Source organism: Euleptes europaea, chromosome 11 (genome assembly GCF_029931775.1).
Source record: "Euleptes europaea isolate rEulEur1 chromosome 11, rEulEur1.hap1, whole genome shotgun sequence".
In the NCBI taxonomy this organism is placed as follows: Eukaryota; Metazoa; Chordata; class Lepidosauria; order Squamata; family Sphaerodactylidae; genus Euleptes; species Euleptes europaea.
The window spans coordinates 57,448,674-57,461,319 of NC_079322.1; the positions used below are offsets into that span (position 1 = coordinate 57,448,674).

Below are 12,646 nucleotides of genomic sequence, written 5' to 3' on the forward strand. Positions count from 1 at the left end.
CCGGGATTTCCTTTTTAGCTCTTCACAGGCCAGAATCTGCAGATCTTGGACATCAGCAACTCATGCATAAGTGACTAGATTCTGCACCATCAGGGTCCTCTAAAAAGTCATACTAGATTTATTTGTGCAAAATCATCCACACAACAAAAATTACACCAACTATGAAAGAGTAATAATCTTAATGTAATAATTTTGTACCGTCTGAGTGGGATTTTTATTTATAGTAGGAACATTTTCTGCAGGGCTCCTAATCTACTTTTGTCAGTAAAATGTTCCCTAATTAATGCACTGGTCTGTTCATTGCCTGCGCAAGAGAGCACTGGCTTTTTGTACAGAAATCCTCCTAGAAGAGTTATTATCATTCTCAGATTTCTTTATTTTAAAGTAATGTTGACGAAAGGCAGAGCTCTTAGGTGCCTCGAGGAATGCTTCTTGCAAGGGTTTAAGCCTGGCTAAGAATGCGGATGGTTCTTTTATGGCATGTGTATTCCCTTTCTTTTAAGTGTAATGTGTAATCTCTCTGCAGGTCCCCTGTAACTAGTTTACCGATTCGTTATGATCCACCAGGGAATAACAGTGTGGACCATTTGCCCCCAATACCCGCTACTATAGAACAGCTTCTGGAGAGGCAATGGAGTGAAGGGCAGCAGTTCTTATTGGAGCAGGGCACCCCTAGTGACAGTGAGTATCTGATATTATCCAGCCTGATCTATTGAATGTTGACTGTTGGTAACCGTTTATGTGAATAGCACTATATATGTAATTCAGTACCCCACAGGGGAACACTTTATGATGTATATAAATTTTGATGTTTGAAATCTGGGAATTCTTGTAATTCATGTATGTGTGTTTTGGGGGGGGGTGTCCGAATATCTGTTCCCTTCTTGATACTTTCCTGGTAATTATTAGATAGTGACTTTGTTTTCCACAACTGGAGAGCACAGTTAAACCATTTAAGGGGGGGTTGTAATAGAAAGAGGGGGTGTAAATTTTATTTTGGCGAGGTAAGGTTAAAAAGATTGAATCCAAATAAATAGTGTTGAGAAAAGCGATATTCTGGTTTTTAATGTATTCATAATCAAATCACAGGCATGTAAAGATCTGAACTGTTTAAGAATATTGTTTTGCCGTTTAACAAAAATCATTGAGCCTGCTTTCCTGGCTGTTGGGTGTCAGTGAAGTGCCATCTAGTTGGTATTTTTATGAATGGTACCCTGACAAAAATGCTAATTGTGAGGAAATTCATGCAGGGATAATCCTTTAAACATGATAGCTGGAGGACAGGTTTAGCAAAGTCTTATTGCATCTCATTTGGGCACACTGAGAGCTCCTTTGTATGTTCTTGAAGAGGAGGGATAAAAAGCTAAATCCTTGGGAAATGACCAGATGTGCCTGTATTGGTAGACTTGTGTCTGTATTAAGCCCAGAGGTCATGTTAAGCAAATACGATTTAGAATTTTGAAAGTGGGGTTCCTTGTGCTGTGGAAGCCCGCTTTCTTACATGTGTGCTGGTGCTAGTTCCAAAATTCACCCAAAATCCCAGTTGGAGAGATCTGACTATGGCAGAAACAGAAGGATGTGCTTTATCTTCAGGGAGAAGGCAAGACTGCAGGGCTCCTAATACTTCCTGCTGGTTGCTCTTTAGAGTGACATTGAAAGCAGCTGGAGTCTGATTTGAAAGCAATAAAAACAGAGGAAAAGTTTTCATTGATTACATAAATTTGCTGAGCTTCTGGCCAAGGAGTCAACCAAACGGTTTTCCCCTTTACAGCAAATTAAAACAAAAACTACTTTGCAAATATAGTGTCATATTAAACGTACAGTCTAAATAAGACAGATCCTTTTTAACAGTAGGCAACTTGACGATGTTGAAAGGAATCTTTTGGTTTCTTAAGCTTTCGAAAGCGAATATAACGGAGAGTGCATGCACAACAATTTGTTTGGCTTTGGTAGGACAAATGGTTCCATGCATGACAAGGACTCCATGTACTGTGCCAGGTGCAGTACGGAGCCCTTGGCTTTGAAGCAGCCACGTCTTAGGGATTGTTACTCAGAAGTAAGTATTGCTGAGTTCAGTGAAAGTTACTTCCAAGTAAGTGTGTATAAGTGCAATCTAAGTAGGAAAGCTTTATGGAGTATTGGAAAGCTTTACGGTCTTGGAGATTTCCAAAACAGTTGAATACATGGGAGACACAGCCCCTTTCATAGGGTTCATTGAACTACCTGCCATAATTCTAGATAAGGACTTCAGAACTGTAGAGAGGCGGATTTAAAATGTAGGGGTGAATGTGGGTGTAAACAGGGGCCTGTAATTTTGTAGCTTCAAAGAGAATTTACTATATCACTAAAAAGTAGAGAAGTGCCTTCTAGTACCTCATTTGACTAACTAGTGGTTGTGCATAGATTGAGCACAGAGTATTTGCACCATTTCTAACAGAATAGCACCTTCCAAGGGATTTTTCAAGGAACTAAATTGGTCAAATGCTGTTTAGTTTTAGGTATGCTGAAGTCGTTACACCAACTTCAAGTTGAAAATCGCCGCTTAGAAGAACAGATTAAAAACCTGACTGCTAAAAAGGAGCGCCTCCAGCTACTAAATGCCCAGCTTTCAGTTCCTTTCCCAACAATAACATCCAATCCGAGTCCATCTCATCAAATGCATGCATTTTCGTCCCAGGCTGGTGAGGAAAATTTCTTCTTTTCATGTTGAGCTTTGTCAACATTACCAGAAAGCTTTACATTTACAGCCTTTTTACCTGTATTACCATTGCTTGTATATTTATGTTAAAAATACAACAACACAGCTTTATTATTGCTCTCTCCTACAGTATGACCGGCTAGTTGTCCGTAATTTCTGATAACAACTTTGGCAGGGGAAAGGGAATGGGACATGCACTTTGGATAGGGGAAACTTTTCAAGCAAGATGGATGAAATTTATTTAAGGGCTTTGCCAAACCAATCCCTTATATTTTTGTAAAAATCAAATTGCAAAGAAAAATAACAAAATGCTTTTGAAAGCACAGTGAAAGCCTGCACTTTCTGCAACTTGTGGTTACATTCATATTCTATAGTAAAATTCATTGAGATAATTAGATAAGGGCTTCACTCTGATTCATGCATATATTGCTTTGGTTTAATGATTAAAAGAAATTAAATTAAATTTTATAGAAGTGTTCCATATAGAGTTAAGATTTTATGTATTTTGGATGCAGAAGTTAATTCCTTTTTTTTTTTTTTTAATGATCACTAGCTGCTAGCACTGATTCTTTGAACAGCAGCAAAAGCCCTCATCTGGGAACCAGCTTTCTACCAGACAATTCCCTTCCTGTACTAAATCAGGTACAGTTTGCATTTTTTTCACTTTGCATTCTAGACTTGTAGTAGGTTAATACTGTCCCTCTGTCCTTTTATTGTTGCATGAAGTTTGGTACAGCTGAGCCTTTGTTGTTTTCGCTAGGAGATAAACTCCAGTGGACAAAGCACCAGTGGTTCCTCTGTTCTTTCTACTCCACCACCTGCTGGGCAAAGTCCAGCTCAGCCAGGCCCCGGAGTTCAACAGGTCAACGGCGTTATGGTGGGGGCACTTGGCAGCGGAATGCAGGCTGTCACATCCACCATTCCTGCAGTGGGTGGAATAATTGGAACTCTGCCAGGTAACCAGCTGGCAATCAATGGAATTGTTGGGACATTAAATGGGGTAATTCAGACCCCTGCCACGATATCACAGAACCCGTCTGCTCTCTCTCACACAACTGTGACGCCGAATGCCACACATCCTTTGCCAACTACGTTAAGTAACAGGTAAGCTGTTGCTTGCTCTTAGTTTGTATTGTTGGGCCATAATTGAAGTTTCTCTTGGCGCCAATGGTTATCCAGAACAGACATGCCAAGGGAAGATCTGAGAGTGTGTGACAGACCCAAGGTTACTCAGCAAGCTTTCGTGACAGAGTGGGGATTCAACTCTGCATCTCCAGCATCCTGGTCAGACGCTCTAACCATTATGCGGCACTACACACACAACACTACAACACAAGTGGGAGAGCATTTGGTACAGGGAAGATGCTTCTTTTTTCTTATCAGTGCCTTTCCAGAAGGAGAGAGACCAGCCCTGTCTCTTGGATCACCTTTCTGCATGGGATAAGGAAGCCAGGCTTTCCCAGAGTCCCAGAAGGGACCCAGAAGGAAGAGAGAGGGATTTGGCAGCATAAGACTGTCTCGCTGGGTTGGTCACCTGTTCACCTGGGTTCAGCCCCATAGTTTCCATTCTATCATCACTCTCTGCTTTAGTGGTGGCTCCATAGCTTCACAGGTCCTGCACGGAGTGTGGCACAACGCAAAGTGGTTGTGGATACAGCCATTTATTTCTCTGTCCGCGGACAAGAATAGCTGAGAATAATATGAAGAGGCACTTGGGTGACTCCTAACCACTGAACAGCAGCGACAGTCTGTATGTAGTTTGGGTTTTGTGTACTTTTGCTGAAAAGGTGTCATAGAAGTGAACTAGTGTAGGTGCCAAGTCACACTTCTAATTAAATGTTTTGTCATTATATTGTAGTGCTTCTGGACTTGGATTTCTTCCTGACCAGCAGAGACAGCTTTTGCTCCATCAACAGCACCAGCAATTTCAGCAGCTACTGAATACTCAACAATTCACATCAGTAAGTTATGCTGTGTAGTAAGCTCAGTTTTTCTCCCTCTGTCAGCCCAGCAGCTTATATTGCTAGGGACCCCAACCCTGCCCAGAAGGCATGGCTTAGACCAGGGGTCCTCAAACTTTTTAAACAGAGGGCCAGTTCACTGTCCCTCAAACACTGTTGGGGGCCGGACTATACTTTTTGCAGGAGGGTGGTTGTGGCTAATGGGAGTCGGCGTGGCTCTCCTGTCCTCGCGGCTTGTCTCTCTTTCCTCTTCCCTCCCATGTGTAGGGAGCTGGGAGGAAGTGACCGGTCGTCACATGAACACATGAAGCTGCCTTATACTGAATCAGGCCCTCGGTCCATCAAAGTCAGTATTGTCTACTCAGACCGGCAGCGGCTCTCCAGGGCCTCAGGCAGGGGTCTTTCACATCACCTACTTGCCAGGTCCCTTTAACGGGAGATGCTGGGGATTGAACTGGGGACCTTCTGCACACCAAGCAGATGCTCTACCACTGAGCCACAGCCTCTCCCCTCTAAAACATGAACACATGAAGCTGCCTCATACTGAATTGGACCCTTGGTCCATCAAAGTCAGTATTGTCTACTCAGCCCGGCAGCGGCTCTCCAGGGTCTCAGGCAGAGAGGTCTTTCACATCACCTACTTGGGACCTGCTGCATGCCAAGCAGATGCTCGACCACTGAGCCATGATCTCAGGCTGAGGTCTTTCAATTCACCTACTTGCCTGGTCCCTTTAATTGGAGATGCTGGGAATTGAACCTCGGACCTTCCGCATGCTGAGCAGATGCTCCAGCACTGAGTCAGGGCCCCTCCCCTGATCTCTGTCGTCTGGACATCAGCTGTAATCCCAAGATATCTCAAGGCCGCACCTGGAGGGTGGCAACCCTATTTTAATCCCCCCATTGCACACAAAGAGCCCCACCTGATCCCCCCCCCCAGGGATCAGGGATCTCCCCCCTCCCTCCCCGTCTCACCGGAAGCGCCCCCCGCAGTGCTGGCACTGGTCGCCCACCCAGCCGAGCTGGCACTCGCACTGGCTGGTGCCGGGCTGGCAGTGCCCTCCGTTGGCGCAGAGCTTGTCGCACTCCTTCGCCTCCATCGAGGCGGCTGCCGGAGCCAGCAGGAGGGCGAGGGCGCCCAGCAGGAGCGGGAAGGCGGCGGCCATCATCGCCGCTGCGCTGCCCGCCGGTCACGGCTGCCTCTGGCAGCATCGCTCCATTGCCTCAGCTCAGGTGGCGGCTGCTGTGAGAGGCTCGGCGGTCAGTCCGCCACGGCTGGCACACGGATGGTGGCCGGAGAGGGCTCCCGCTGTGGCGCGGCTTCCAGGGAGCAACAGTGGCCGGGTGAGCTCATCCCCTCCCGCGCTAAGCGTCACTTTCTTTTTTCCCCCACAAAGGGGGGGAGAAAAGGTCGTCGCTCCGCCCCGGCGTGTCCCTTGGGGATCAACACACTTCCTCCCAGCATTACCTTGCGGCTGCAATTTTTAAAAGGGGCCAGGTTCAGGACCCTGACGGGCCGGATCCGGCCCGCGGGCCGTAGTTTGAGGACCCCTGGTTTAGACAATTGCAAGTGACTCCAAGGGAATTTGGGAGGACATTTTTAGTATCCAGTGAGCAGGAAGGGTTGGCAGCATGAGAACATGGAACATGCTCTGAAGAGCTTACAAACATTCCTGTTTCCCCTTCCGACTTATAATTGAATGATGAGCTGCTACCTGGATGTGGAGGGAAGTCTCACTGCTTCTGATGGCTCTGCTATTTGTGCCGTTTCCTCTGTTGCAAACTGCTGACTCCGTCTAGACATTAGGAAGAATCTTCTAACAGTTAGAGCGGTTCCTCAGTGGAACAGGCTTCCTGATGAGGTAGTAAGCTTCTTCCCTGGAGGTTTTTAAGAAGAGGTTAGATGGCCATCTGTCAGCAATGCTGATTCTATGACCTTAAGCAGATGATGAGATGGAGGGCATCTTAGTCATCTTCTGGGCATAGAGTGAGGGTCACTAGGGGTGTGGGGGGGAGGTAGTTGTGAATTTCCTGCATTGTGTAGGGGGTTGGACTAGATGACCCTGGTGATCCCTTCCAACTCTTCTGTGATTCTGTGACTGGGTAGCAGCCTGCTTTCCTCCATCATTGCAATCTCTTTGATCCGCAAACTGCAGCTTGAAGGGGTCCCTGTTCTTACCTTCTGTCCTCCTCTGCTTTTGGAGAGATTTGAACCCTTTCCAGTTGAAAAGCTGCAGAATGGCTGCTGCCGAAGCTAGAAATGGTCAGAACAGTACAGCTGTTGCCTTGAAGGTGGGAGCACTGCAGTTGCAGATGCTGTTTTGAACTGGGCAATCAGATCCTTAAGCCTGAAGGAGCCTTGTCACAGCGGAGAACAGTGCTGTGTTATGCACAAGGGAGTCAGTCAGCCACAGCCCGTTTTATCATGATGAATGAGTATTTAAACACCTTCCCCACCTTAAAGTGCAACAGAAGCATAGCCCAGATTTCTCCCTGGCGCACTGATCTTTGGACTTATCATGGCAAGTGCGGGGAGCAATACCCTTTGAATTCGCCAGGCTGGCTGGGTTTGTTTCCTGCTCTAAATTTTGATGCTAGAATTAGAAAGGCAGACAGATCCATCATAGGAGAAAGGCAACTGGAGGAGCCAAGGAAAGGCCCCAGAGCTGCTCGAGGAACTGCTCCAAATGAAAACAGAAAGGGTATTGGCACAGGTCCCCTCACTATTAGACCTACAACTGTTTAGGAGACTTATCGAAGTTTAACTACTGGCTTGTGTGTGTGTGTGTTAAGTGCCGTCAAGTCGCTTCTAACTCATGGCGACCCTATCAATCAATGTCCTCCAAAATGTTTTATCTTTGACAAGCTTGCTCAGGTCTTGCAAATTGAGGGCTGTGGCTTCCTACTGGCTTACCAAGGTTTAACTAGAGACTTGTTACAGCTCATCTAGTAAAGAACTCATTGTTGACCGTAAAGTTTGGCTTTCACCCATTTGACCTACATGCTTCATCTGAACTCGTAAAAGAATAGGTTCACTCATTAAATGACTGACCAGAATGTTCCTCCACTGTCGTGTTCAAGGAGCAGCACCAGGCTCTTCTGTATCAACTAGTGCAGCAGCAGCAGCAACAGCAACACCACCAACCTGAAGTACAGCAGTTGCAGATTTCGGGAGCAGCACAGATTCCCATCAACAACTTGCTGGCCGGCACTCAGGCATCTCCACTTCATACTGCTACAACAAATCCGTTCCTTACTATTCATGGGGATAATGCAACTCAAAAGGTAACGATGTTGTATGCATGTACAATTTACATCGGAGTGAATTCAAGGAACACTGAGGCAGTTTAGAGGCAGTTCTTGTCTTAGTTGGCTGCAGCTGCTCTGGAACCATGGCAGCCCAAGCTGCGTAACTGCAAAGAACCCCGACAACCTTCGGGGTGTGTGTATTTTTCTTTTTGTTGGTGCTGCCATAAAGTATGTGACATAATGCCCCTTAAAAGTTTCCACCTGCCTCAGTGTTGTTCTTGGTTTCTAAATCTTGCCGTTATGTTTGAATTCTCTGGTTTTCGAGCCATTCTTTAAATTTAGGGCTTAACTTTTTAAAGTTCTACGCGTGAGTAAAGATTACAGCTCCGAGTGCCTGAAGAGGGTGCTTTCCTTCAAGTAATCCAAGTGAGCACTTTTCATGCCACACATGAGGGAATTGATCAGGACCTTCTGGTCAGAAGTGTGGGCCCAGGAATCCCTGACACATTCCTTTCTTAGCATTTCGCCACTGCTTTTACTGAGACTGTCGACCAAGTCTTCTTAATCTTGATTAAATAACTTTGCGTCTTAAGTTGCAAAGAAAAGCAGTATATACAGATAAATCCATAAAAATGCATATATTAATCAGTGGTCTCATTTAAACATATCTTTATTACCCATATCTCAAATTGACCATTTTTTTCTGATATTGAAGGGCATGGTAAAATCAACAATACTATGACAGAAATGTACTACTGATTGTTTTTGAGGCTAGTTAAGTTCTGGGGTGGCATAAAAAAGACAACGCAAACAAGGTGCCTTCTTAACAAACACATGTAGACCCCTGTAAATTTTACCCCCATCAGTTAAAACTTGATGTCACTGATTGGTACGTGTCCCAGCTTGACATAATAGCTAAACATATCTAAGTCGAAATGCAAATTAGGCTTAGCTGATGAATCTGCCCTTTTCCATTTGTGGCTATTCAGTTTTGGGGAGAAATTGATGTCGCCCACCCCACTAAATATGCTTTAAAAATTTTCAAAATTCTTTGGAAAACTTATTTCTAAATTTTGCCTACTGTGCAAAAGCAGAAATTGGTTGACTCTAGGAGCAGGGGAAGAGGCTTTGAGACTGATCTCCCCCCTTCCCCCCCCCCTCAGTGTGGGGTGCTGAGGTTCATCTGGAATTCCCTCAGCAGGGAACAAAAAGCCAGCCAGGGGCCAGCTGCTGCTTCCACAGTGCTCAAGTTTGGCCTGAGCAGAGACACAGCTGGGAGGGAGAGGAGATAGCAGCACCGTCCTCAACGCCCCAAAGTTTGGTTTGTTGCTACGGAAGTGTTACTGAACGTATGAAAACTTGGAAAGTGTTTGTGAAGCATTAAAATGATATGGAATACAATGCAATTTTCTGTCATCCGAATATTAGCCAATGATTCAGAGTTTGCGTGATGCATTCCCTTTCTCCTGCAGAGGCTCAACGATAAAACTGGACCAGTTGCACCAGAAAAGAACTGACATTTGGGGAAACAGAGAGAGAATTTAAACTGCGTATCCTGCTGTGGTAGCACTTCATCAGGCTGCAATCTGCAGGGCCCCCCCCTCCCTGCAGGTATGATTAGCCACAACAAGGAGCTAACTGCACGCTAGACAAGCGGATCTTCCTGGAGATGTTATTGTAAGGCTTGGACCTTATTTTTTGTTGCACTGAAAATGAACTGTTTTCTTCAGATTACGTGGGACTCTGGAAAAAGTCTCTCACATACCAGAGGCGCCTTTTGAACAACTGTTTGAACTCTGTTCCTGAACGAGTCGCCCGATAAACGTATTGGAATTCTGATAAACAGCCAGCCGGTTCCATTTCTCTGTCTGAAGAAAGCAAACCAAATTTGCAATATCTGCCAACGACAGGTTGTAGTTCTTGTAGATCGCTAAATGTCAGCGTTTAGGAATACCATTTTTTTCTCCAGCCGAGGACTAAGTAGACCTAAATATTTTCTTGACTTTTAGTGGATATTTTGCTAGAGTGTGAACTTTTCTGGAGAAATGACAAAAGGTGGTTAATCTTGAGTTGGATTGTTAAGGTTGCTGAAAAAAATATATTTTTTTCAGAGACGATAAAGCTTACCAGATGAGAAAGCAGCTCAAGTTCTGGTAGCGTTTGACCTACCCCCAAGTGCCTGTTGCTTACCTCTGTTGGGTTGGAATGGCTTTAAACAGCTGGGCGTGCACTAAACAAGTCCTGGAAAGTCTTCAGAGTGGTCACCCTTGCACCAGCAGCCTCCCCCATTAATCTGCCTTTATTAGAAGTGTGTGTCACTGTAGCTAGCTCAGGCAAATTGCTACCTGGGTGGCTTTCCACTAATAAATTACCAAAAAAGATTTGGTTTCTAATGAAAAAGTCTGGACGGGTGAAGTGTTTGAATATATTCACTTTGAATAGTTCAATTCATGGTATTGACTATGCAGCATAGCAGAAGGTAGATTAAAGTTGGGGGGGGGGCTAATGACCACTAATTTGAAGTTTTGAAGTGTGAATTATTAGTGGAAAAGACCCAAGTATAGTTAGACCTTCACTGTGTACTTAAATTGAAGAACCCTATTGTTTCTGCAATATTGCTTGGTTAAACATTGCACAGTTCTTACCTCATTTCTGTAAATAAGGTTTTGTGACTGTTTTGTATTGTGGAAAATTCATGAAAATGTGGATATTTTGATTTGTAATATTTCTAATTGGTAGATTTAACTGAAAAGTAAAGAATAATTTATTTTTATATGTTCATGGGATTTTTTTAAAAAGTCAAAAAATCACTTTTGTAGATAATTTACTAAATAAATCAGTATGGTTTAATTTGCTTAAACCACTCATTAATATTCTGTAACAGTTTGTACAAAGAATTGCTGTTTTGCCTAGATGTAAAATTGCAAGTTTATAAAAAAAGTATGTACAAAGCTTTGGTTAATAAATTTTAATATTGTTTATGGCTATGAAAATAAGGAGATGGATTTCCTAACCATTCATTCTGTTTAATGCCTATTTTTCTCAGTTGTATTATTTAAAAACCTTAAATCCCCCCTCTGTACTGTTCATGGGACTGCTTTCAACAAGTATTAAAATGACAATATAGTTAAAACTCAAAGTGAAGCAGATAATACAGTAATAAGATTAAGTAGTTGATTTTTATGCTGATTTTTACTGTAGGCTATGTGAGAAAAAAAACAGGGACTGAACAAAAACCTGGGAGAAAATCTTCCCCTGGCTCCTAAAGCTCCTGTGGTTTGGTGTTGGAGACTGATATGGGGAAGGAAATCTCTCATCTAGATAACGCTACAGAAAAGGCCATGCTCCTAGTGACCAGATAGGGGTCTTCACTGTTGTGTAAGTTTTGGGGGCAGGTTGGAGGGCCATGTTGCAGGGACGGATCTAGGGGTGGGGGCAAGGGGACCCCTGCCCCAGCACACCGGGGTGGGGGGCAGTGGCAGCAGCAGATTATATCAAGAAAAAATGTGTATATAATATATGGGCAGATACCAATTTGTACTTTTGCCTCCCTTAAAAAAAAAGTAGTCCTGGCAGGTTGCTTTTAAATTGTTGTGTAAGTGGCCCAGACTGCTTGGGACTTTATAACCACCCCTCTGAATTATGCTTCGAAACACACTGGCAGCTGCTGTATAGATCTTTGAAAAGGAGCAAGGTATGTTCTCTAAGTCACACTAGCAAGTAACTTTGCCTGTGTCACTCTGCATCATTTGAAGCTTCAGAACAGTATTCAGAGACAGCATACTGCATTAATACAACCTGGATTAGATCAGAACATGAATAACTGATCCAAGTTGTGCCTCTGAAGGAAGAGCTTCTTCTGGCATACCAGTCAAAACTGGCTAAATATGTTTTGTGCCCCTGAGGACATCTGGGCCTTCATCTGTCTGCAGGGATCTAATAGCACCTCCAAGCAGCGGTCTAGCTCCTTCATGGAAGGAGCAGCCCAGTCTTAATTAAGGATATGGAGTCAACCTATTTATCAGCACCTTAGATTTATCTGGGCTAGATTTTAGCTTATTAGCCATTACTGATTCTAGACCCTACAGAAAAGACGTAGAATTGCATGTCATCTGTACTGTGATAACACTTCATTCCAAATCTCTGGATGATTTTTCCCAGTAGGTTCCTGAATTTTATAGCAACAATATAGGACTTTGTGGGGCACTGTAGAATATGTGCTGCGGAATTGATCAGTGCTCTTTCCACATCTTTACCACTTGGTACCAGTTGACCAGATAGGAATGGAAACACCAGCATGTGTGATGTGCTTGATACCTGTCTCAACCAGTATGTCAAGAAGTATACCATGGTTGACAGTACTGAAAGGTCCAAGAGATTATCATTGCTCAAGATAACCAGGGCAGTTTCATCCAATAAAGCTTGGAGTTGTCCAACAACAACGAAAATGAGAGATTGTTTTTTGACTGGTAATTGTTCTAGAAGTTAGGATCCAAGGAAAGAACCTGTAGGAGGAATCAACTGCCTCCTTAAGGAAGCATTCAGTATCTTCTTGGCCCAATGAGACAATTTCCGTTCAGTTTATAAACCAAGAAGAGCAAGATATTGTCCAAGGCTTTCACAGTCAGAGTTCATTGGTTCTTGTAGGTTATCCGGGCTGTGTGACCGTGGTCTTGGCATTTTCTTTCCTGACGTTTCGCCAGCAGCTGTGGCAGGCATCTTCAGAGGAGTAACATGGAAG

At 44.1% G+C, this 12,646-nt stretch overlaps 1 protein-coding gene across 1 annotated transcript in view; it reads left to right on the forward strand.

The window, feature by feature from the left end:
* The window catches only part of MLLT10 (MLLT10 histone lysine methyltransferase DOT1L cofactor), a 131,048-nt gene extending 121,626 nt beyond the window's left edge, over positions 1-9,422 (forward strand). The window contains exons 15-21 of the mRNA XM_056857577.1: positions 527-681; positions 2,493-2,681; positions 3,252-3,340; positions 3,459-3,802; positions 4,557-4,659; positions 7,738-7,941; positions 9,378-9,422. Coding sequence (XP_056713555.1) covers positions 527-681; positions 2,493-2,681; positions 3,252-3,340; positions 3,459-3,802; positions 4,557-4,659; positions 7,738-7,941; positions 9,378-9,422 — 1,129 coding nt within the window. The remainder of the gene's footprint in view (positions 1-526; positions 682-2,492; positions 2,682-3,251; positions 3,341-3,458; positions 3,803-4,556; positions 4,660-7,737; positions 7,942-9,377) is intronic.
* The last annotated feature ends 3,224 nt before the right edge of the window (positions 9,423-12,646 follow it).